We start from the raw sequence: 26,207 nt of genomic DNA, 5'->3' as shown, positions 1-26,207 counted from the left end.
GAAATGCCCTGGTGCTTTGACAAATGGGGGTTGGCTGCTGGCAGAGCATTGTTTGCTGTGGTTTGAAGCCACATTTCAGAGGCAGAGAAAAATATATCACTTAAAATTCCCAGGAGAGGAGGGAAAGGCCTTTGTTCGTGTATTTCAGTGCCACAGGATTTATTTTTCCCTGGCAGAACTTAGTGAGCCCACCAAGGGCAAGCTCGAAAAAAGGACAATAATGAGATGTGGGTTTTTGACACAGAGGAGTTTCTTTCCTCTTCTTCTTTTTACCAAAAGGCAAACGGGGTAACTGAAGTCACATCAGATACTTTAAATGCATTTTTGCTGGGTTATGTAACATCTGAAAGGAGCAGAATTTGTCTTTCTGCATCAGAATTTTGGTTCTGTGCATTGACTGGAGCCAGCTGGGACAGCAGATCTGATCTGATCAAAGGCATTTTCCACTTCATTTCCATACCTTGTCATGTCTTCCTCAGCAATAAAACCTGAGCATTTGGTCTTTCCAGAGAGAGTTTTTACTCAGGGAATGGTCAGGCATTGATGTGCTTTTTTTAATTCTAAATAATTTTTAAAGGGCATTCTGCAATGGAATGTTATTATCCCATAATAACGGATCACCCAAACTTCTTGCTTTGTATTTAGGCTACTCTTGGGTTTTCAAACCTCATACTCTCAGAGTATGCAGAGTTTAATGAAATGTTCTGGTAAACCAGTTCTGGTTTAATCTTCTTGCAATCTTGATTTAATTCTCAAAGTTCTGTTTGCTCTTGCCAAGGCATTTTGTCTCTCAGATCTCTTATGTTAACCAGGTCCAAAGTCCATCGTCTGTCTTGTGTCCCAACATCCCAACAGATTTTATACTCAATTTTTATATGAATTTTAGACAATTTTCCCATCTATGGACACAGACATATATTTATGCTTGGAGCTGGTTTTCGGGGTTGTTCTGCCTCAGAAAAAACCTATCCTGTGGTGTCCAAACCCCAGAAAATGTCACTGGACATGTGAATTTATTGATGAGCACCCTTTGTGTGCCAGGGGAAGCACAATCAGTGCTGGGATTTGAAGGATTTGGTGTCAGTGATGGAGACAGGGAAGACTGACAGGTGATCAAAATCCAAATTTATTGTGGGCTGCCAATGCTGATACACTGTTTTGGGGAGACTGCCAATGGTTACTGCAATGATTAGGTTAAAATCACATTCACAAACTAAGGCATTTTAAACATCTCTTGCTTGCAGAGTTTAATGAAATTTTCTGGTAAACCAGTTCTGGTTTAATCTTCTTGCAATCTTGATTTAATTCTCAAAGTTCTGTTTGCTCTTGCCAAGGCATTTTGTCTCTCAAATCTCTTATGTTAACCAGGTCCAAAGTCCATCGTCTGTCTTGTGTCCCAACATCCCAACAGATTTTATACTCAATTTTTATATGAATTTTAGACAATTTTCCCATCTATGGACACAGACATATATTTACACTTTGAGCTGTTTTTCGGGGTTGTTCTGCCTTGGAAAAAACTGTCCTGTGGTGTCCAAACCCTAGAAAATGTCCTTGGAAACGTGGATTTATTGATGAGCACCCTTTGTGTGCCAGGGGAAGCACAATCAGGGACAATGCTGGGATTTGAAGGATTTGGTGTCAGTGATTGAAACAGGGAAGACTGATATCCAAATTTATTGTGGACTACTGATACACTGTTTTGGGAGATTAGTAATGGTTACTGCAATGATCAGGTTAAAATCACATTCACAAACTAAGGCATTTTAAACATCTCTTGCTTGCAGTTTTTAATGAAATGTTCTGGTAAACCAGTTCTGGTTTAATCTTCTTGCAATCTTGATTTAATTCTCAAAGTTCTGTTTGCTCTTGCCAAGGCATTTTGTCTCTCAGATCTCTTATGTTAACCAGGTCCAAAGTCCATCGTCTGTCTTGTGTCCCAATATCCCAACAGAGAGCACAGATTTTACAGATTTTATGCTCAGTTTTTGCATGAATTTTAAACAATTTTTCCATCTAAGGACACAGACATATATTTACACTTTGAGCTGTTTTTTGGGGTTGTTGTGCCTTGGAAAAACCTATCCTGTGGTGTACAAACACCAGAAAATGTCCTTGGACATGTGAATTTGGTAATGAGGGTCAAAATTGGGGGCCTGGGAGTCTTGGGAAGGATGAGCTGTGGGGTTGTTCCAGTTGGTTATCAGGTTGTGTTTATTCTCAAAAATCAAGGATATTTCAGGATTTATTTGGGTAATCACTCAGACTTGTACATAATATTGCCAATCTGCTTTTTTCTGATTTTATGAATGGTCTTAATATTCCACCTGGGTATTTTAATTATGGAATTCCGTGGATGCCTGGTGACTTTTCAGAGTAGATAATGTCATTTTTAGGGTTTGGGGATTTTAAACCCACAGCCCCATTTTCTTTAATATTGCAAAAAATGTGGCATTGCCTCTGTGAGGATGAGAAAGTCCAGTTTGGAGCTTTCTTACCACAGAAAGTTTCCTTTATTCTGTGTGGATAGAAACCAACTCTTTTCTTCTCAGTTAATACCCAGCTAAGTGCAGAGTATATATTTATTAAATTAGAAAAATTATATAAAGTATAACAAGCATGATATATAATATATAATATGTAATATGTAATAATATATAATATATATATGATATATAATATATTATATATAATATATTATATATTACATGTTATATGTTATATATTTATGTTATATATTATATAATATATATTATATAATATTTATTATATATTATATAGAATATAGAATACATAATATAATTTATTACCCAATACATTATATAATTTATTTTATATTATATTACATTGTATTGCATTACATTACATTATAGGCAATATATATTATTTAACAGACAATATTATGTATTGTTTATATATAAAATATTTATTTATTAGTAAATAGTATATATATTTATTTAAAGTATATTTTTCTGTGTGGCTTTGTAGGTAGTTTAACCACCACAGTGAAGCAATTACATGATAAACTCTTTCAAAAAGAACATTTCATTGCCAAAGGAATTTTTACTTGTGTGCTTAGCTGCCAAAATAAAAGGAGCTGAGATCTTCTCGGAATTGTCAGGATTGTCTTAACTGGTGAAATCCATGTTTACAACCTTGCCTGTGGTTAACCACCCCTAGATAAGATCATGGACTGTCTCCCCGTGCTGTAACAGGTGAGGGGTTGATGCTGCAATTCACATTTAAATCGCTTTGTGCTTTATTTATTTATTTATTTTTTTCTCTGTGCCTTTGAGAGGGGTTTGCTGTGCCTGAGGAATGTTATCAGTTGATGAAGTGTTTCCCCAGATAATCCACTGTGGCTGGGGAGGGAATGCTTTGCCTTCCCTGCCACTGCGCTGCCCCGTTTTATCCTGAGGTGCTTCCATAAAAAAAAACAAAAATGCTGCCGTGGTTGAGGATAATGTGCTAAACCACATGTCCGGGCACATGCGGGAGGTGAAACCTGAAACTTGGCACTTCAGACACTTTTAAAGTCAACACGGCTAAAAGCAGCCACAGCACAGCTCTTTAACTGTTCCTTAGTTATACAGAAAAGCAGAAAAAAAAATGCCTTTCAAGCACTGCTTTCAGCCCAGGTGTTGCTGTCAAGCTGCTTCAGTTTTCTCTGGAGTTTATCAGGTAAAAGTGAGATTTGAGGTGGGGTATTTGGGCTTTGCCACCAGGGTTTGTGTTTTAGCGCTGCTGGTTTTACACCTGAGCAATCACTGAACTCACTCCCTAATTCTCCTCTCAGGGCTGCCCCAAGCAAGGAGAGGAGAGGAAACTCTTCCTTCCCTCTCTGTGCTGCCAAAAATCATCTGCTGATTGTCCACAGTGCATCCACCAGCCTCCAAAATCCCAGGGCTGTCCCTAATTGTGCTTCCCCTGGCACACAAAGGGTGCTCATCAATAAATTCGCATGTCCAGTGACATCTTCTGGATGTCCCTAATTGTGCTTCCCCTGGCACACAAAGGGTGCTCATCAATAAATTCGCATGTCCAGTGACATTTTCTGGGGTTTGGACACCACAGGACAGATTTTTTCCAAGGCAGAACAGCCCTGAAAACCAGCTCCAAGCGTAAATATATGTCTGTGTCTATTGACTGAAAAAATGTTTAAAATTCATGTAGAAATTGAATATAAAATCTGTTAAAAATTAATTACCAGCAGCCAGATTAGGTAGGCAGATGAGGAGTTTGTCCTCCACCAGAATGGAGCTCATTGCAGGTTGTTCTGCAGAAGAAATCTGAAAAATAATAAACTTTGCAACCATGGAGTAAAGTGCTGATGTATTTCCATTTGAAAGTAGCATTTAAATCAAGAATTTTCTTCTGAGCACCTGCAGGATTTGATTATCCGCCCAAACAAAGGCAGGAATTGGAATTGTGTGGATTTTGGCAAGTGTCTTTCATTTTTATCCCTCTCTCCACTTTGTAGCTTGTAGCTTTTTGATGTTTTCTTCACGTGCTTTGCCAGATAATTTGATTCAGGATTTACATTTCTTTGGTCAGCCTCAGCACCTGATTGCTAGACATAGGAGGAACAGCTGGACTAGGATCTGTTCCAAAATCCCTGGATGGAGAATGCTCCTTCCATGGGATGGGGATAATCTTGGGATTGTCTTTGTTTTTAAAGTGCTGCCCCATTGGAAACTCAAGGTTCAGACCTGCAGAAAATTGACTTATTTGGAGCTACTGAAGGAGGAGGTTCAGCTCTCATGGCTGAAGCAAAATTCATTTATTTCTGTATTGATATGGGATAAAGCAATCCAAAAAGCACAGATCTTGTGAGGAGCAGATGGGAGAGCTGGGAAGGGGCTGAGCAATACCTGAGGGAGCTGGGAAGGGGCTCAGTCTGGAGAAAAGGAGGATTCAGAAGGGAAAACTCTTCATCAAAGCCTTCCTCAGACTCCCCTCACTTTTTTTTTTCCCCTCATGTTTTCTCTCACTTTTTGATTTTCCCCTCGTGGCAATGGAGACCCTGAGGGGCTGGAGCTGGGCCAGGGAAGGGAACGGAGCTTGGAAGGGGCTGCACAATCCCTGAGGGAGCCGGGCAGGGCCTGGAGAATCCCTGAGGGAGCCGGGCAGGGCCTGGAGAATCCCTGAGGGAGCCGGGCAGGGCCTGGAGAATCCCTGAGGGAGCCGGGCAGGGGCTGCAGAATCCTGAGGGAGCCGGGCAGGGGCTGCAGAATCCCTGAGGGAGCCGGGCAGGGGCTGCATAATCCCTGAGGGAGCCGGGCAGGGGCTGCAGAATCCCTGAGGGAGCCGGGCAGGGGCCGCACAATCCCTGAGGGAGCCGGGCAGGGGCCGCACAATCCCTGAGGGAGCCGGGCAGGGGCCGCACAATCCCTGAGGGAGCCGGGCAGGGGCCGCACAATCCCTGAGGGAGCCGGGCAGGGCTCACCGGGAGCACAGGAGGATCCCCAGGGATCTTTTCCCTCTCTGCAATTCCCTGCCAGGAGGGCACAGCCGGGAGGATTTGGGATCATCCCAGGGAACAGGGACAGGAGCAGAGGGAACGGCCTCAGGCTGGCCCAGGGCAGCTCAGGGGGGATTTTGGGGCAATTCCTGCAGGAAAAGGTGCTCAGGTGGAGTCCCCATCCCTGCAGGGATTCCACAGCCCTGTGGATGTGGGACCTGGGGCAGTGCTGGGGAATGCCTGGACTCAATAGTCTGAGAGGGATTTTCCATCCTTGACAATTCCAATTTTTATTCCACATCACTAAAATTAGCCTGGATTTCCTGGAGCACTGTTCCCTCAGTGGCTTCTCTGCTGTGCCTTATTCCCATTGTATTTTATCTCTCTCCATGGTGGATTTGGACCCAGTCCTTGTGGGGTTTGGCTCCCGGCTGGGAGGATTCCTGATGGGAGATGCCTGGCAAAATTCCCAGCTCCTGCTGTTCCCACAGCCAGCCTGGAAATGGGTGGGGCAGAGCAGAGGAGGAGCACCAAAGGTACAAAAACTGAGATTGCCTGCTGGAATGGCAGCTCATCAAAGGGAAATCCATAAAATGAGCAATAAAGTTCCTTTGAAAGCTTCAGGTTCACTCATTTTACTACTGCAGGGAGATGTAATGTAGATACCCGTAAAACGTGGGTTTGTGTGGGAAATATGGGATTTATTCTCTGGAAAAGGAGATGAGGGGAAATCCCTTCAGGATTTTTCTGACAACTCTGTTCCTACAAATGGGTTGTTTTCTTCTGGGAGAATTTTAAACTCTTGTTTATTTGGGTTTCTTTACCTGAATTGTTTCCTTTCTGCACCAAGGGTGGGTAGTTAATCAACTTCTGAGTCTGATTGGAGGAGGGTTAATTGTTAATCAGAATTAGAAGTGTGTGAACTCATTGGGTGAAATGCATTTTCCCTGCATGTCTTCAACAATCTGCCCTGATAGACATTGATTATCCAGCTCTGAACCCATGAAAGCTCTGACACATTTTGAAAGCAGCCCTTAAAACAGCAGTGAAATCCAGGAAAGGCCACGTGGGACCCTAAAAATCAGTGTTTGGGATTCTTTAGTGATAGCAGGGAATTCACAGCAGCTGCCAGGGGCCTCCTCCTACCTGTGGGAAGCTGCCTGGGGCTGTGCAGAGGGAGGAGAGGGAAACCACCTTTAAACACCTCTCTCTCTGGAAATAGGGAGCTTTATTCTGCTTTACCAGGGGCCTTGGTGCTCCCTGGGAATGCAGATGTTTTATATGGCACAGCCACTGGATAAAAGAGTGGGTAAAGGGAAACAAAGCCTGGAATGCAGGTCCTCCTCCTCCTCCCAGGTGATGCTGGGCTCTCTGTGGAGTTTGAAGGCTTTTTAGGGTGTGTGTGTGAGGCTTTTTGTGTCAACGTGGGGTTTTTCTGTGTGTGTGGAGCTTTTCTGTGTGGGTGTGATTTTTGTGTGTCTTTCTGTGTCATCGTGAGTGTAGGATCTGTGTGTAGTCTGTGTGAGTGTAGAATATTTTTGGGGGTGTGTGGAGCCTTTTCCTGTGTGATTTCTGTGTGTAGAATCTGTGTGTAGTCTGTGAGAGTGTAGAATATTTTGGGGGGGTTGTGGAGCTTTTCTCTGCGTGATTTCTCTCTGTGTGTGTGATTTCTGTGTGTAGTCTATGTGAGTGTAGAATATTTTTGGGGGTGTGTGGAGCTTTTCTCTGTGTGTGTGATTTCTGTGTGGGTCTTTCTGTGTGTAGTCTGTGTAAGTGTCGAATATTTTTGGGGGTGTGTGTAGAATTTGTGTGTAGTCTGTGTGAGTGTGGAATATTTTTTGGGGTGTGTGGAGCCTTTCTGTATATGTTTCTCTGTGGGTGTGATTTTTGTGTGTGTAGAATCTGTGTGCAGTCTGTGGAATATTTTTGGGGGGAGTGTGGAGCCTTTTCCTGTGTGTTTCTGTGTGGGTGTGATTTTTGTGGGTGTCTTTTCTGTGTGTGTCATTGTGTGTGTAGAATCTGTGTGTGGTCTGTGTGAGTGTAGAATATTTTTGGGGGTGTGGAGCTTTTCTGTGTGTGATTTCTGGGTGTGTGTGATTTCTGGTGTGTGTGATTTCTGTGTGGAAACAGTCTGTGTACACACAGTCTGTGTGTAGTCTGTGTAAGTGTTGAATATTTTTGGGGGTGTGTGTAGCTTTTGTGTGTGTGTGTAGAATTTGTGTGTAGTCTGTGTGAGTGTGGAATATTTTTTGGGGTGTGTGGAGCCTTTCTGTGTATGTTTCTCTGTGGGTGTGATTTTTTTGTGTGTTAGAATCTGTGTGCAGTCTGTGGAATATTTTTGGGGGTGTGTGGAGCCTTTTCCTGTGTGTTTCTGTGTGGGTGTGATTTTTGTGGGTGTCTTTCTGTGTGTGTCACTGTGTGTGTAGAATCTGTGTGTAGTCTATGTGAGTGTAGAATATTTTTGGGGGTGTGTGTGTGATTTCTGTGCGTGATTTCTGGGTGTGTGTGATTTCTGTGTGGGTCTTTCTGTGTGTAGTCTGTGTAAGTGCAGAATATTTTGGGGGGTTGTGGAGCTTTTCTCTGTGTGATTTCTCTCTGTGTGTAGTCTATGTGAGTGTAGAATATTTTTGGGGGGAGTGTGGAGCCTTTTCCTGTGTGTTTCTGTGTGGGTGTGATTTTTGTGGGTGTCTTTTCTGTGTGTGTCATTGTGTGTGTAGAATCTGTGTGTAGTCTGTGTGAGTGTGGAATATTTTTTGGGGTGTGTGGAGCCTTTCTGTGTATGTTTCTCTGTGGGTGTGATTTTGTGTGTGTGTAGAATCTGTGTGCAGTCTGTGGAATATTTTTGGGGGTGTGTGGAGCCTTTTCCTGTGTGTTTCTGTGTGGGTGTGATTTTTGTGGGTGTCTTTTCTGTGTGTGTCATTGTGTGTGTAGAATCTGTGTGTAGTCTATGTGAGTGTAGAATATTTTTGGGGGTGTGTGGAGCTTTTCTGTGTGTGATTTCTGTGTGTGTGTGATTTCTGTGTATTGGTCTGTGTGTAGTCTGTGTAAGTGCGGAATATTTTTGGGGGTGTGTGGAGCTTTTCTGTGTGTGTGTGATTTCTGTGTGTGATTTCTGTGTGTGATTTCTGTGTGGGTCTTTCTGTGTGTAGTCTGTGTAAGTGTCGAATATTTTTGGGGGTGTGTGTAGAATTTGTGTGTAGTCTGAGTGTGGAATATTTTTTGGGGTGTGTGGAGCCTTTCTGTGTATGTTTCTCTGTGGGTGTGATTTTTGTGTGTGTAGAATCTGTGTGCAGTCTGTGGAATATTTTTGGGGGTGTGTGGAGCCTTTTCCTGTGTGTTTTCTCTTTGTGGGTGTGATTTTGGTGTGTGTCTTTCTGGGAGTCTTTCTGTGTGAGTGTGGAGCCTTTTTGGGGGTGAGTGAGGTCTGTGTGAGTGTGAATATTTCAGTCTTACCATGTGAGTCTGTGTGGGTGTCCTTCTGTGTGATTTTGTGTGTGCCTTCCCCTGTGCTTCTGTGTGTATTTCTGTATGAATTCTCTGTCTGTGTGATTTCTGTGTGTGTGTGTTTGTGTGTGATTTATCTGTGTGTGTTTCTGTGTGTGATTGTGTGTGATTTCTGAGTTTCTCTGTGTGTGAGAGTCAGAGTTCAGTGTCATTCTCTGTGTATGAGTGAGAGGTTTTCTGTGTGTGCAAGTCCTTTGTGTGTCTCTCTGTGCCTTTGTGTGTTTTCCTCTCTTTCTCTGTGTGTTTTTTCTCGGTGGGGCTTTGTGTGGATCAGTGCTGGGAATGGTTGGACTCAATCTGAGAGGGATTTTTCATCCTTCACAATTCCAATCTTTATCCCCCATCACTAAGATTATCCTGGGTTTCCTGCAGCACCATTCCCTTGGTGGCTTTTCTGCTGTACCTTATTCCCATCTGTATATTGACTTTCTCTGTGTTTTTCTGTGTGTATGTTTTGGTGTAACTTTTGGATTTCTTTTTGCATTAATTTTTCTCTCTCTGTGATTCTCTCTGTGTTTCTGGACCCTTCCTGTTTGCAGGATGGATCTTTGTTGTTTCCTACAAGTTGCTCAGCTTCTCTAAATAAATTCCTATAATTATATTATTTAGTTATAGTCCTATGAATGTGAATTTATTCAATGGTGTTTGATAGAACATTTCCTTGGAGAAACCACGTAAATCCAGCAGGAATTCCCTCACATCTCCCTGAGTGTTGTTAAACTCCTTCGAGTGGAGCTCCCAGTTATTCCCTCCCCTCCTGATGCCTCAGGTTTTGGTTTTTATATTTTTCAGGCTCTGTGCTGCTTTAGTGTAAAAGGGATAATGTTTAAGGGATGGTGAGCTCTGTGCACAGAGCAGGGAGACAAAACAATTCCTGCTCCAGCTGGGCACCAAGGACAAATGACCCAAATCTCAGCCCAGGAGCACAAACCCCGTGGGCTGGAGAGAGAAAAACAAGCAGGGTGGGACTGCAGGGGCTGAAGCTGGGATGGGACAATGAACTGCAAGGTGCAAATGGAGCAGAACTGATCCCAGGGAGAGAGCCCGGGAGCGCTCGTGCATTTTGGGGCCATTTTGGTTCATCTTGGGTGCAGCCCTGGCTGGGCTCTGGTGCTGCCCAAGGTGGATCCATGGAGGAGATGCTGGGAATGAATCCCTGCTTTATTCTGGGGCTCTGCCCAGCCCCTGCTGTGGTTCAGCCTCCCAGGCTCTCTCCAGGCTGGATCTGTCCCGGGGCCATGGGGATCAGCCCTGGAAGGGCCTGTGAGCACAGGCAGGGCTGAGCTGGGAGAGGGGTGGGAGCTGCTCAGACCTGCCAGCTCTGGGTGTGCCTGGGATCTGAATTTCGTGTGATTGCAGCATGGAAAACTTCGAGGTGCCTGGGGAATCTTGGTGGCAGCTGAGAGGGTGAATGTGAAGTTTGTGTTATTCATTGCTCTGATTCTTTTCCTATTTTTTTAAAACATAAATTCCTTTTGTGGGTTTACAGTCAGGTGCTTGAGAAGAATTGCTGTTTAATATCTCTATAAAAGCCATCATGCCATTGTGGGTCACTCACTTGAGAGTTGGGCTTGATGATCTGGTAGGTCCCTTCCAACTCAGAATATTCTGTGATCCCAAGATCAGCTCCACTCTAAGGTCCCATCCCAGCAGTGATTTCTGGTGGTGGATTGATGTGCAGGAATGCCATGGCGTTCATGACTCGTGTCAGCAGTGGTTCCTCTGGAGTTTAGGGGATTTTTCAGCCTCTGCTGGTGGGCAAGGACTGGAATGGGAAGGATTGGCTTGGCTGGCTGCGTTTTGCCATCCTGGCTGTGCATGAAACCCCCAAACCCCTTTCCCTGCCAGAGGACTGACCTGTCCCTGCAGTGTCCAGCGGTTTAGAGAGCTGGAATTGTTATTTTCTGTTTGATGGAAAAGCCTGAGGCTGTGAATATTCATTGTGCAGTGCAATCCCCCAGGTGCAGCAGACAGAGAAAATTCCTGGTGCCTGTAGCTACATCAGGATGTTAAATGCCAGGGTTATTAATCTTTCCTCACCTCAGCAACTCTTAGGCCACGCATTAATGTGTTTTTTGTGTGAGGTTTAATTGCTCAGGCTTGTAACAACTCAAAACCTTAAGATCCTGTTTCCCCCTGTGACTTCAGTGCTGAGAAATTGGCTCTCTGGAAAAGCAGCAAGAATGGTTGTTTGGATTGAATTCCATTTTCCACGGCACATGGAGGCTCATCCGTGGGTTATGGATCAGTGGAGAGCAGGGCTCAGGCTGGGGCAGGGATTTGCCAAAAGTCAGCAGCAGCCAGGAGTGATGCTGGGAAGGGAATTCCAAAGTCAGGGCTTGCTGCACTCAACTTGAATTGTGTCAGCTCCATATTTGCTGTCTTGGAGAAATTACCACAATGAAACACCTGAATGTTTACATTAACTTAATAAAAAAAGGTGTTTCTATAAATAAAATATAACCAGACCCATGAAATAAGAAACAAGAGTTGCTAAATAAACCTCAGCTGAAGGCCAATTGTATTTTTTATTCCAGGGCTTTGGCTTTCACATTGCATAAGCTCCAAGAAGCCAAGCTTATTTTTATGAGTTAAAAAAAAAAAAAAGTAAATAGTTAGGAAAAAATGTAAAAGGTCCTGACATCCAATCTGTCATCGTTGTCTTCTCAAGAATGTTCAACAAAAAAGGCAAAAGGTTTTGTTGAATGACATTGATCTTTGGAGTTCTTGTTTGGCTTTCTGCTCATTAAGCTCCTGACAGGGAAACAGACTTGAAAAGGCCAAGAACTGTGACACTGGATGCAGATTTTAGCATGTCAGCAGGAATGGGAATGAAATACACCCTGAAATTGATTTTATTGCTTTTTCTTTTAACAGCAGGAACCAATATTTGGAAATGATAGACCTGAGTGCAGTGATGGGAGAGGCAGCACAGGAGACATAAATCAAACCCTGTGTATTTTCCTGTTTAAAAAAGGGCATTTTGGAAGTATTTGGGGATTTTATATGTGAATTCCAGGCCTTAATTTCTGTAATGGGCATGGGAGCAAATTGGGGCAATTAAAATATTTTAAATGTGCACCTGCTTGTTTTTCTGTAGGGCAGGGAAAAACCCCAAACCAACACCACAAGCTTCTCTTTGTTTGGAAAAACTGGAAAATTTTTGCCAGAAATGAAATTCTAGGAGATTTTTATTCTGTGATAGAGTGAGACCCAGCCAATGTGTTTGCAGTGAAATTTATTTCAGAGCAAAGGAGGGACCAGGAGAATTCCCTGGAAGCTGCCAAGGGCAAAGGGGCCTCAGCAAATGCCTGGATGGAGACTGGGAAATCAGAAGAGAAATCTGAGAATATGAGAGGTTTAAACCTTTTTTCTTTTTAATTAACTTGTAGCAAGTGTGAGGCTTCAACCCATGTTTGAATTAGAGTTTTGGTTTTGGTCATAAATCCAAGTGAAAATCCTGGAAAAAAAAAAAGTCCAGCACAATCCTGTTTGAATCTGCTGATGCTTTCTTTTAGGTTTTTGTTAATCTCAACACATTTTCCCCTCTGCTTTCATCACTTTAAACCCCAACCCAAACACCTGTTCTTTTTGCTGGGTAACGCTGCTTTGAGAAAAGGCTTTTTTATTGATCTCCTTCACTTCAAAACATGGCTCCACATTTGAAACCCAAAGCAATCTTTCCCCAGGGATTAGCTCTCCTCCCAAGACTTTTCACATTCTTTAATCTGTAGTTTCTACTCTTCTGGAAGAGGCAGGAATTGATGTGGAGCATGGGCTTGTTTATTGTCTCTGTCATCAAGAAATAGAGAAGTTGTTTATTTTTAATGTGTGGGGTTTTCTCCAGGCCAGGCCCAAGCAGTTGTTTGCCTGAAGTGAGCATTAAACCCAGTTTTACCTCACATTAAACCCTGAAGTGAGCATTAAACCCTGTTTTACCTCACAGAAAACCCTGAAGTGAGCATTAAACCCAGTTTTACTTCACCTAAAAACCCTGAAGTGAGCATTAAACCCAGTTTTACCTCACAGAAAACCCTGAAGTGAGCATTAAACCCAGTTTTACCTCACAGAAAACCCTGAAGTGAGCATTAAACCCTGTTTTACTTCACATTAAACCCTGAAGTGAGCATTAAACCCTGTTTTACCTCACAGAAAACCTGAAGTGAGCGTTAAACCCAGTTTTACCTCACAGAAAACCCTGAAGTGAGCGTTAAACCCAGTTTTACCTCACAGAAAACCTGAAGTGAGCGTTTAAACCCAGTTTTACCTCACAGAAAACCCTGAAGTTAGCATTAAACCCAGTTTTACCTCACATTAAACCCTGAAGTGAGCGTTAAACCCTGTTTTACCTCACATTAAACCCTGAAGTGAGCATTAAACCCAGTTTTACTTCACCTAAAAACCCTAAAGTGAGCATTAAACCCAGTTTTACCTCACAGAAAACCCTGAAGTTAGCATTAAACCCAGTATTTCTTCACATTAAACCCTGAAGTGAGCATTAAACCCAGTTTTACCTCACAGAAAACCCTGAAGTTAGCATTAAACCCTGTTTTACCTCACATTAAACCCAGTTTTACCTCACAGAAAACCCTGAAGTGAGCATTAAACCCTGTTTTACTTCACCTAAAAACCCTGAAGTGAGCATTAAACCCTGTTTTACTTCACATAAAACCCTGAAGTGAGCATTAAACCCTGTTTTGCTTCACCTAAAAACCCTGAAGTTAGCATTAAACCCAGTTTTACTTCACATTAAACCCTGAAGTGAGCATTAAACCCTGTTTTACCTCACAGAAAACCCCTGAAGTGAGCATTAAACCCTGTTTTGCTTCACCTAAAAACCCTGAAGTGAGCGTTAAACCCTGTTTTACCTCACAGAAAACCCTGAAGTGAGCATTAAACCCAGTTTTACTTCACATTAAACCCTGAAGTGAGCATTAAACCCAGTTTTACTTCACATTAAACCCTGAAGTGAGCATTAAACCCAGTTTTACTCCACATTAAACAAGTCTGTGGTGTCTTCCACTGCACAGAAGGAAACAACTCTTCTTGAATTCTCATTATATTCCCCTTGTTTCTAAATAAACCCCACGCACTTGTCTGGAATGATCCCCAATTAAAACCTGGGCTTCAAAGGGGCTGGGATTTGTGTGAAAAATGGGAAAAGAGGGGCTCCATGTGCCGAGTGGTGACCTCCAGGTGTGGGATCCTCAGTAATTCCCTTGGCTCCAGGCCATGGAATCAGGGCTGGGGAAATTGCAAATGCCAGCTTTGTGTCTCCTTGGCACTCGGGGGTTTCTCAGGAATTGATTCCGAGGGGATTCCAGACACAGTCCCTTTGTTTGCCCCCAAACTGTGCCAGGAGCTGCTGTGGAGTTAATGAGCCCCCTTCTCTTGGGGGTGCTGCTGACAATTCTGGGCTTTCATCCTGTGGTAGCCCCCTCAGAGGAGGAGAAAACTCTTATTTTTAATGGTTTTGATTGTTGTGTGGGAGTCATTAACTGGAATTTGGCGTGGGGCAGGTGATGATTTCTCACCCTCAGTGTGGCATTTCCCAGGTGGTGTGGCTTTCTCTGCCTGCAGCAGTGCAGGGATGAACTTGGTAAGAAACCTGATTCAGTTAAAAAATCAGGGAAAAGATTTAGCAAAAATAAGATTTTAAAATTTTTCCCCAGGTTTCCCTCTTCCATGATTTTCTGGGGTTTAGCTCTTAACTCCTCTCTGCTTAATTTTCATTTCGGCCCTAACGAGATGATTTAATTATTAACTTTTTTTAGTAATTCATGTGGAAATTCTCTTTTAATTTTTTTTCCACATGGTGCAAGACTGACCAGGAGTCCTCAGGGTGCCAGAGTCAGTTCAGGCACTGGAGCAGGACTAAAACCACATCAAAATGGTTGGTGGTGCAAGAGGAAATGTTTTGAGTGATGTTTCCACTTATAGAGTCTGAGAACAAAAGGAGGTAAAAGTTGGAGGGGATGATGTAGTTTTCAAATGAATCAGTTAGCACTGAAAATATGTTATATATTATATATTTTATGTGTTAGATATGGTACATTGAGCATTATACATTATGTATGATACATTGTATATAAGGTATCTTATATATGTTATGTACTATCGATAATATATACTATATTATAGATAGAATATAATTATAATTATGTAATAATTATAGTATATATAATTATATATTATTTTATATAGTACACATTATGTATTATACATTGTATATAATGTATCTTATATATGTTACATACTATCAATAATATGTACTATATTATAGATAGTATATAATTATAATTATATAACAATTATAGTATATATAATTATATATTATGTTATATAGTACACATTATGTATTATACATTGTATATAATATATCTTATATATTCTATAATATCTATAATATATAGTATATACTATATTATATATAGTATATAATTATATAATAATTATAGTATATAGTTGTGCATTATGTTATATATTATTTGTATATTATGTATTGTACATTATATATAAGGTATCATATACATTATATATAAGGTATCTTATATATGTTATATAAGATCTATAATATAGATCTGTCTAGAAAAGATCTATAATATAGAGCTATCTATAATATATATAATGTATAATGTATTATATATATTATATAATATGTAATATATATAATTATAATATAACATATATAATAATTATATATTATGCATTATCTATTATTTGATTATATATTGTACATTGTATATTATCTATGTGCAGCCAGGATTCTTTGAGTGGTTTATTTCAGTGTGGTTTTTTTATGCATAAAGGTTCAAACACAGAATTTCACCTCCAGCTTCCAACTGGGCAACTCTGCCTTCACCTTCTGGCTAATCCCACAAAAAAAAAAATTAAAGAAGCAAGGAAGGAGGTTATGGAGCCCCAGGAAAAGGTTTGGAAAAGCCCTCAGCCCATGGAGTCCGAGTTGTGCCCATGCCCACCCTGTCCCCAGCCCTGAGTGCCACCTCCAGGAATTCCTGGGACACCTCCAGGGATGGGCACTGCAAACCTCCCTGGGCCCTTCCAAAGCCTTTTCCTGAATTAAATCCACTTTTAAAAGTGAATTATGGTAAATGTGAGCGCCCAGGGTGGGAATGTCAGAATTCCTTACTCCTCACAGTGCCCCAGGCCTGGTTCTTCCCGAATTCCCTTCTCCTGAGGCACAGCCTCTCCTCTTGGATTTTCTCTTTCCACGTGGATTGCTTTTCCAAATCTGAGTTCCCGACCTGTTTGATTGCTCTGTTCCTCACCAGTTTCTACTTTTTCTTTGCCTGAAGAGAATTATGGAATCCCAGCCAGGTTTGGATTGGGAAGGACTTTAAATCCCATCCCAATCCAGCCCTGCCATGGCAGGGACATTTCCACTGTCCCAGGCTGCTCCAGCCTGGCCTTGGGCACTGCCAGGGATCCAGGGGCTGCTCTGGCAATCCCAGCCCAGCCAGGAATTCCCAATTCCCAACGTCCCATCCATCCCTGCCCTCTGGCACTGGGAGCCATTCCCTGGCTCCTGTCCCTCCATCCCTTGTCCCCAGCCCCTCTCAGCTCTCCTGGAGCCCCTTCAGGCCCTGCCAGGGGCTCTGAGCTCTGCCTGGAGCCTTCCCTTCTCCAGCCATCATCCACAATTCCATGTGCTGCTCTGGCCCAGCATCAGGATTTGGGAGGCACCATGGGGAGAAGGCAGGGAGGGGTAAGAAAAGGAGATTTTGGAACAATTATTTTGCTGCGTTTTGTCCCCAGAGAGAATCTCCAGTTCTTGGAGCATCTCCGTGGCCTCCTCAGGACTCGCTCCAGAGCTTCTCTGTGCCAGGGCCTGCCCACCCTCCCAGCCTGGAATTCCCAATTCCCAACAATTCCCAGTGTCCCACCCATCCCTGCCCTCTGGCACTGGGAGCCATTCCCTGGCTCCTGTCCCTCCATCCCTGTCCCCAGGCCCTGGAGTGCCACCAGCACACCCAGGTCAAACCCAGCAGCCCGTGCCTCCCAAAATTGGGTTTTTTTGGGACAGTCCCCGCCCTTCCCTGGCTCTGCTGCCAGAACCCCTCAGGCTGTGCCTGCAGCAGGGGCTGCGTTTTGGGATTTCAGGTGAAGCCAACCCCAAAACACGTCAGGAATGCGAGGCAGCTCCCCAGGAAGGGCTGGGAGCGGCCTTGGGTTTGGGGCAAACTGGAGTTCAGCTCTGTGACAGCACAGCCTGAGCTGCTGCCGAGTTCCTGCTCTGTGTGTGAGACATTTATACAGCTGGGGGAGAGAATGGGGCTGGAAAAGCGGGATTTCTGGGATTTGTGTCCCCTGGGGCTGCCACGCTCCTGCTGCCTCCTCCCCAAAGCCTCTTCCCGCTCCTCACACCCCCAGCTCCTCCCGGCCCTGTCCCAGGGTGTCGGAGAAATCTGAGGCCTTTGTCCTGAGGAAAAGTAGAATTCCTGAGGAATTCCTGAGAATTTTCTGAGGAAAAGTAGAATTTTTTATTCTCTTCTTGGACAACGAGTTTCTTTTTTTGACCTAAAAATCCCTTCCTGCCATAATTGTTTATAAATTATTTTTGTGATTTGAGTTCTTTGGGATAGGCTAATGAATATTTTAATGAGATTTTTGTTTTCAGGACTGTTCTCAATCCATCAGAGGAGCACCAGCCCCCAAATAGGTCTCATCTATATAGATTTTATAGAATATGTAATATAATTATTTCATATATATTAAATATATATAATAATTTATATTTATAATCTATATAAATATATAATATTATAACTATATATTATTACATTTTATATAATAAAATATAAATATAATATTTTATATTATATTTATATAATATATATTAATATTATATAATATATGTTATTATATATAATTATATATATAATTATATATACAATTTATGTAATATATATTAATATATTATATTAATATTTATATAATATATAATAAAATCTCATCCTATAGATGAGACTATATATATATATATAAATAGTAATAATATATATAATATATAACTTATATAATATATATTAATATTTTATATTAATATATAATAAAATCTCATCCTATAGATTTTATTGCTCATCCTGCTGTAGGTTTTTACAGGGAGAACCGAAGGGTGGATGGGGTAATAATTGTTGTGTTCTCATGGCTGGATTTTGTAAATTCAATTTTTCCTCCTGCATAAAAAAAGCTGTGGTTTGGAAGGGAATATTAAAATTTTGTTATTACTAATAATATATTCAATTTCCTTTTGTTAACTCTATTAATTTTCATTAGTTACACCCATTATCCCCAGGTCAGAAATTACTTCCAATTAAATGATTTTGAGCAGCCAAGGATTTTGAGAGATGATGAGGGAGGGAGGCAAGGCAGGGTGAATGAATATCTTCAATTATATCAATGTATATTATATATATGAATATATAATATTCTTTTAAAAGATGCAATTAATATATATATAATATTATATATAATTCTATATGTATTAATAGCTTATATTACTTTAAAACATTTAATGAATAAATGTATTATATATCTTTATTTTATATATATATGTATTAATATGTTCTTTTAAAAGATTTAATTAATCTCTGCATTATATATATTTATATGTGTATGAATATATACATTTTAAAATTGAATTAATATATATTATTTATGTTATTATATTTGTATGAATAGATGATATTCTTTTAAAAGATGGAATGAATATATATAATATATATAATTATATATGTATGAATTTATTATATTCTTTTAAAAGGTTGAAGGAATATATGTATTATATATATAATATATTAACATATATATATAAATACATATATTCATTCATTTATTATTCATTTTTATATTATTTTAAAAGGTTGAATGAATATATGTATTTTATGTATATGAATATGAATGTAAAATACATATATTCATTCCATCTTTTGAAAGACTATAATAAGTTCATATATATATATAAAATATATATTCATTCCATCTTTTTAAAGTATATATTCATATATATATATATATAAAATACATATATTCATTCCATATTTTTATAGTATATATTTTTATATATATATAATACATATATTCATTCAATCTTTTGAAATACTATAATAAATTCATAGATATATATATAATATATATTCATTCCATCTTTTTAAAGTATATATTCATATATATATATATAAAATACATATATTCATTCCATCTTTTGAAAGACTATAATAAGTTCATATATATATATAAAATATATATTCATTCCATCTTTTTAAAGTATATATTTATATATATATATAATACATATATTCATTCAATCTTTTGAAAGACTATAAGTTCATATATATATATATAAAATATATATTCATTCCATATTTTTTAAGTATATATTCATGTATATATGTAAAATATATACTATATTATATATATATAATATATATTATATATATATATTTCTATATTATATATAATAAATATTTTATTATTATATATATATATTTATAAAATATATATATATATTTAATAATATTTTGTATTTATATATATTTATTATATATATAAAAAAAATATATATATATAATATATAAAATACAGATGGAATTCTTTTCTATCAGAGGCAGAGGAAGGGAGCAGATGCACAATTTTCCACCCTTGAGCTGCTGCACCCATTTCTTTGTAGGTTTGACAATATTTAGAATATTTTAAGGCATTTCCTGCGGGCACTGAGGAGTTTTTTGGAGCAGCCTCCCTTTATCCCGACCATGACACATCCCCTGAATAAAAATAAAAGTGAGAGCCCAGAATGGCAGCATAAACTTCTCTTATTTCAAAGGTTGTTGAACCTTTTTTCGCCCCTGTAATAAAGTTTATTGCTTCCTCTGTCTTTCCCTGGCATTGTGCAAGGGGCTGATTTCCCCTGGCTGGGTAATTTTGTTCTGTAAAATCCTCCAGGCTTAAAAAAAAACCCTAAAAAAGGGAAATTGAATTTACAAAATTCAACCCTGAAACCACAGCTTTTTTATGCAGAAGGAAAAATTCAATTTACAAAACTCAACCATGAAACTCGCAGTTTTTTTATGCAGAAGGAAAAACTATGAAAGTTTACAAAAAATTATACCCTAACCAAACAGCTTTTTTATGCAGAAGGAAAAAATTCAATTTACAAAACTCGACCATGAAATCACAGCAATCATTATCCCACCAACTCCGCGTCCACCCTTCAGTTCTCCCTGTAAAAACCTACAGCAGGGTGAACAATATTATATTATTTTAATTATATTTTCTAAAAATATTTTATAATATCTTTTATTTTTATAAAATATATTATATTATTTTAACAAAATTATGTTATTTTAAAAGATTTAATGAATATATGTATTATATATATATATGTGAATATATCATATTCTTTTAAAACAATATTTTTTTAAAAGAATATATTCTTTTTAAAATATATATATTCTTTTCATCTATAGGATGAAACCTATTTGGGGCCTGTATATTTAATTTTGTGGAATCAAATCTCAACAAAAACAAAAGAAAAAGCTGTTTATTCCTGTAATCCTTTTTCTCCAGAGCCATATTAAATTATTAAATATTATATTTATATTATTTATTTATATTTATTTATGTATAATATTATGATATTATAATATAATATATATAATATAATATAATATATATAATATAATATAATATAATATAATATAATATAATATAATATAATAATATAAACTATATTATACATATATAATATTTATATTTTATATATTCAATATTATATATTTTATTATACATTAAATATTAAATTCCAGTTTCCAGCCTTGCACAGGTGAGGGGAGATTCAAACCAGCTGCAGGTGATGTATGAAAGCGAGTTTGTGTTCCAAACTCAACTTTTGGCTTTGGCAAAGCTCAGTTCTTTGAGGAAATGGAAAACTGGCCGAAATTTCACCTCAATAATGGGTTTTTAGACAAAATGAATTATTTTCCACATGGGGAAAATCCATCCGTGCACCTTGGGGGGGTTCTGGATTTGAAGCTGAAGTTAACTGAGTGTCATTTTGAGGTGTGAAAGGAATAATTTAATTTTCACTGCCCGTTTTCAGCTCCCAGATCCCTCCCTGCATTGATGTTTTATCGCGTTCATCAGGGATTATTTTCTTTCTGAAATCACCTCAGTGTTTGGTGCAGTCACCTCCCATTGCCAGCATCCTGCCCCTGGCTAAAACCGTGTTGTGCTGCGCTTTTACAAGATCCCAGATAAAGAACTCGGTAATTTCTGGGAATTAAAGCCAAGTTTTAGTTCCAGGAGGGGGCTCTGGAAAGGAAATTGTGGTTTTTGGAGATCCGGTGGATGAGTTCACTCGGGTTCTGTCTCCTTGCAGATGTCTGTCAGTGTGATGTCAAACCCATTTTTCTGGGGTGTGTTGTGCTAATGATAACGTGCTGTGAGGCAAAAAGTGAAAAAATACTGACTTAACTCAGCAGGGGGAAAAAAAAAAAAAAAAAGATAAAACTTCCATAGCAAAGAGTTTTAAATTTGCGGGTCTGCAATAATTTTTTGGGGTGCTTTAATCTTTATTTAATTATTAATTTTGATTTAATTCAGTCAAAATACTCACTTTCCCCCACGTTTTCATATTCCTTCTGGAATATTTTAATTATTTCATTCCCACTTTTCCCTCACACCCACCCTGCAAAAGGTCCCAGCCCTCTGGAATATTTTAATTATTTTAATTATTCCCACTTTTCCATCACACCCTGCAAAAGGCCCCAGCCCTCTGGAATATTTTCATTATTTCATTCCCACTTTTCCATCACACCCACCCTGCAAAAGGTCCCAGCCTTCTGGAATATTTTAATTATTTCATTCCCACTTTTCCCTCACACCCACCCTGCAAAAGGTCCCAGCCCTCTGGAATATTTTCATTATTTCATTCCCACTTTTCCATCACACCCACCCTGCAAAAGGTCCCAGCCCTCTGGAATATTTTAATTATTTCATTCCCACTTTTCCATCACACCCTGCAAAAGGTCCCAGCCTTCTGGAATATTTTAATTATTTTAATTATTCCCACTTTTCCATCACACCCACCCTGCAAAAGGTCCCAGCCTCCTGGAATATTTTCATTATTTCATTCCCAATTTTCCGTCACACCCTGCAAACATCCCAGCCTCCTGGAATATTTTAATTATTTTAATTATTCCCACTTTTCCCTCACACCCACCCTGCAAAAGGTCCCAGCCTCCTGGAATATTTTAATTATTTCATTCCCACTTTTCCATCACACCCTGCAAAAGGTCCCAGCCTCCTGGAATATTTTAATTATTTCATTCCCACTTTTCCATCGCACCCTGCAAAAGGTCCCAGCCTCCTGGAATATTTTAATTATTTTAATTATTCCCACTTTTCCATCACTCCCACCCTGCAAAAGGTCCCAGCCTCCTGGAATATTTTCATTATTTCATTCCCACTTTTCCATCACACCCTGCAAAAGGTCCCAGCCCTCTGGAATATTTTCATTATTTCATTCCCACTTTTCCATCACTCCCACCCTGCAAAAGGTCCCAGCCCTCTGGAATATTTTAATTATTTCAGCCATTGTGTTCCTGGCTGTTTTCTTGAAATGGGTTTTTTTTAACAAAAAACGTGTTTTTTATAGCACCTTCCCTTTTGGGTTGTTTTCCCTCCCTCAGGAAAGCTGGAGCTCCCTCTTTGCTCCTGTTTATATAAAAGTTAATCTTCCATGTTGTGACATTTTTCCCCCACCCCTCATTAATGCGAGCTCCTAATTGGGCCTAATGAAACATTTACTCACCCTGCTAGATAATATTACCTGCCAGCTCCACGGAGATAAGGCTCGGGGGAAGAAAATAAGCTTTTGAGAGATCCTGGGTGAGATATGAAAGCCATTTTTGGGGCCAATATTTTCTTTTTTTTGCCTGGAGAACGCCCTGGTGGTGCAGCTGTGTAACCAAGCCATGGCAAACAGCGTCCATTATTTACTGGCAAACAAGGACACCAGGTTGGGCCTTGCCCCCGGCCAGAGTTGCATTTTTTTGTGTTTAAAAAAACCACAAATTTTGTGTTTGTATTCCCTCAGATTTTCCATTTGGCACGAGGGAGAGCCAGGGGAGCAGGGGGCTGTGCACAAGTGGAATTTTGCCTTTTATTTCTGCTTCAGATCCAGTTACAGCCCAGCAAGGCAGAGTTTCCTTCACCAGCAGGGCAAGGAGAGAAGGCCTGGAAATGCTGGAGTGATTCAGTTCCCTCCATTCCTGCAGAAATCATTTAAAAGTACACTTCAAGCTTATAATTACACTGGTAATTTTGTGAAATTCTTGATCCAAACTGGCTTGCTTGAGCTTTTCCAAGGGTATAATCAGGATATTCCAAGGATTTAAGTGTCCCAGGCCAGGTTGGAAGGCCTTGGAGCAAACTGAAGGCGTGGAAGTGGAAGGGAGGTGGAACTGGATGAGCTTTAAATTCCCTTCCACCCTGGAATTCCAGGATAAACAGTTATTTGCAAGGGATCCAGGAAGGACAGCGAGGACTCGAGGCACTTTTTATGTTGTTACCAACATCCCTCAAGCATTTTTAAGGTTTGGGGCCTTCTTGGAGTCGGGAAATCTGCATCCCTGCTGGTGCAGGGGCACAGGGATGAGGTGATGGGGATTGGGATCAGGAATGTGGCTCTGGAAATTGCAGCCTTGGAATTCCAGGAGTTGGATCAGCTCCACACATTGGGGGGAATTTGTTCATTTGTCTCCACTCCCTCAGCTTCCCTTGATGCTGCTGTTCTGGGCAGAATTCCTGGGGAAAGTTGGGAAATCTGTGGAATGGGAATGTTCCCTGGTGTGGTCCCACCCAGGCCATCCCCTCAGCAGTGATTTTCCTGGAGGAATCTCATCCTCAGGGCTGGGCTGAGCCCCATTCCCTCGCTTTTTGTCTTTTATTTGTCTTTTATGGCACTGGAATATCCCAGGAAGGAGGAAATTTCAATTTCTACAGCGCTCAGTGAGAGCCGTATTGTGTGGCTCAAGTGCTTCTGCAAATATTTCATTATAAACACCTGATTTTCATCTTAATTTAATGCTATTTCTGTCTTGAAAACAGAATTTTGATCATCTGTTGCTGTTTGTTCTCCACAGATTCTTCTGCCTAATCCTCCAGATCCTGGGCTGCAGCCAGAGGAAATCTGGAATTTCCTATGGAAAAGAGGGTTGGGAGTGCACAGGGAGCAGAGGTAGGCTGGGACTTTGGAATTTCTCCTGAAATATATCCATAAAGCCGAGCTTTAATGAGCAGATCTCAAGCAGTGTGGTTAAATTCACAGCAAAATTCACAATTCCTCAAATTCTGCTGTTTGCGTGGTTGTCAAAACCATCTCCACCGGAAAAGGAAAAACCCAAACCAGCCCAAAAAAAGGGAAATTCCTGGAATTCTCTGCTGAGCACCATTTCCAGGGTGTGCCTGGAAGTTTGGAGGGAATGCCTTTGGCTCTGGTTTGGCAGGAGCCTCCACTCCAGCTTGTTTGTCCTGCTGGGAATTTGGGCTGCAGCCAGAGGAAATCTGGAATATTCTATGGAAAAGAGGGTTGGGAGTGCACAGGGAGCAGAGGTAGGCTGGGAATTTGGAATTTCTCCTGAAATATATCCATAAAGCCGAGCTTTAATGAGCAGATCTCAAGCAGTGTGGTTAAATTCACAGCAAAATTCACAATTCTTCAAATTCTCCTGTTTGCTTGGTTGGCGAAACCATCTCCACCGGAAAAGGAAAAACCCAAACCAGCCCAAAAAAAGGGAAATTCCTGGAATTCTCTGCTGAGCACCATTTCCAGGGTGTGCCTGGAAGTTTGGAGGGAATGCCTTTGGCTCTGGTTTGGCAGGAGCCTCCACTCCAGCTTGTTTGTCCTGCTGGGAATTTGCATGGGAGGAGCGAGGTTGTGATTTGTAATATCTGAACCCGGCCCCAGGCTCGCTGGAATTTGCCCCAATTCCCTGGGTTTGTCTGGAGGTGTGGAAATCTGAATACAAAATGCTCAGTTCTTCCCTCTAAAGCCTTGGCAGAGCACCCAAATAAATGGATTTTTGGGATGAGTGAACTTCCGCCCTCCCCTTGTCCAAAACATCTGTGCCATCTTCCTTAGCATTCCCTTGGGATGCGCTTAAAAAGAAATAAATTGAATTTTCACACTTAAAAATTTTAATGCTGTGGCAGTGCGAAGTGCACTTAAAATTCAGATGGTGCAGCTTGTGTGAAGTGAAATTTATTTATCCCAGGCAAGGGATTGGTTGTTGGTGTTAAAATTGAGATTTCTTTGCGTTTGGTGCTGTTTATTCCACATTGTTTCGTGCTGGACCTAAAGGACCTCAATCCTGCTGATTTTTAGGAATCCTTTTAGGGAATTTTTAGGACAAACAGATGAGGGGAATACCGTGAATTTGAGTTTATTTTGCCCGTCCCAGCCCTGCGTGAGGGGTTCTGGCCAGCAGAAGGCACCACCAGCTCAGCTTTGGCGCCGCTCGCCGGCGTTCCCGGCTGGATATTCACCATCCCACAGCTCAGATCCTCACAATTCCCACTAAATAACAATAATAAATAATAATAATAATAATAATAATAATAATAATGTGTTTCCTTGCTGCTCCAGGCCTGAGGGTTTCCCTGTGCAGCGATGGGAGCGTTGCGGCGCGCGCTGTTCGCGGCCTTTCTCCCCTTCCTCATCCTCTCAGGACGCTGGGCTGCAGCTGAGAACATCAACTTCCACAACATCAGGCCTCCACTAGACCGTAAGTAGCTTTTTTTGTGGAATTCTTGCCTTTTCTATATGGAATTCTAGGTTAAAATTGTAATTTTTTGCCTCCCAGCCCTTTGCGTTTCACCGTTCGTCTCCACAGAAACTTTAAAATAAACATTCTGCCTCTCACCCCGCAGCATTTTCTCCCTAATGTTTGACAAGTTGAACAAATGAAAATAAATCAAATACTTGCCAAATAAAGAGTGCACAAGGAGTTTGGCATTTTAAGGGCTTTTCTTGTATTGTTTCTGTCTCCCTGCAGAGGAAATGGTGCTGTGGTTTCCTTGTAAATAATCCAGAACAGGTGGTTTTGGTCTTTTATCTTGTTGGGGGTTTTGTCAGGGGAGGAATAGGTGTTGCTGCCTGCAATTAATTCACTCTGAAGGTAATTAAAAACCTCGTGGGACCTGCGAGGCCGGTTGGCACTAA

The 26,207-nt window shown here is 40.4% G+C and overlaps 1 protein-coding gene across 5 annotated transcripts in view; it reads left to right on the top strand.

The window, feature by feature from the left end:
• LYPD6B (LY6/PLAUR domain containing 6B) overlaps nt 1-26,207 on the top strand; it is a 47,246-nt gene that overhangs the window by 11,688 nt on the left and 9,351 nt on the right. Inside the window, exons 1-4 of one of the 5 annotated variants that reach the window (XM_064718212.1) lie at nt 21,092-21,249; nt 23,163-23,275; nt 24,130-24,224; nt 25,632-25,770. In XM_064718212.1, the coding sequence (XP_064574282.1) occupies nt 25,656-25,770 (115 nt within the window). In that variant the 5' untranslated portion in view covers nt 21,092-21,249; nt 23,163-23,275; nt 24,130-24,224; nt 25,632-25,655. Of the gene's footprint in view, nt 1-6,653; nt 6,818-21,091; nt 21,250-23,162; nt 23,303-24,129; nt 24,225-24,544; nt 24,599-25,631; nt 25,771-26,207 lie in introns of those variants that run through there. The other 4 variants (XM_064718211.1, XM_064718214.1, XM_064718210.1 and 1 more) reach the window with 4 other exon arrangements.

The sequence above is a fragment of the Zonotrichia leucophrys genome, chromosome 7 (assembly GCF_028769735.1).
Source record: "Zonotrichia leucophrys gambelii isolate GWCS_2022_RI chromosome 7, RI_Zleu_2.0, whole genome shotgun sequence".
Taxonomy (NCBI): domain Eukaryota; kingdom Metazoa; phylum Chordata; class Aves; order Passeriformes; family Passerellidae; genus Zonotrichia; species Zonotrichia leucophrys.
The sequence above is the reverse complement of the archived record's forward strand: the minus strand, read 5'-3'. Positions and strand labels throughout refer to the sequence as shown.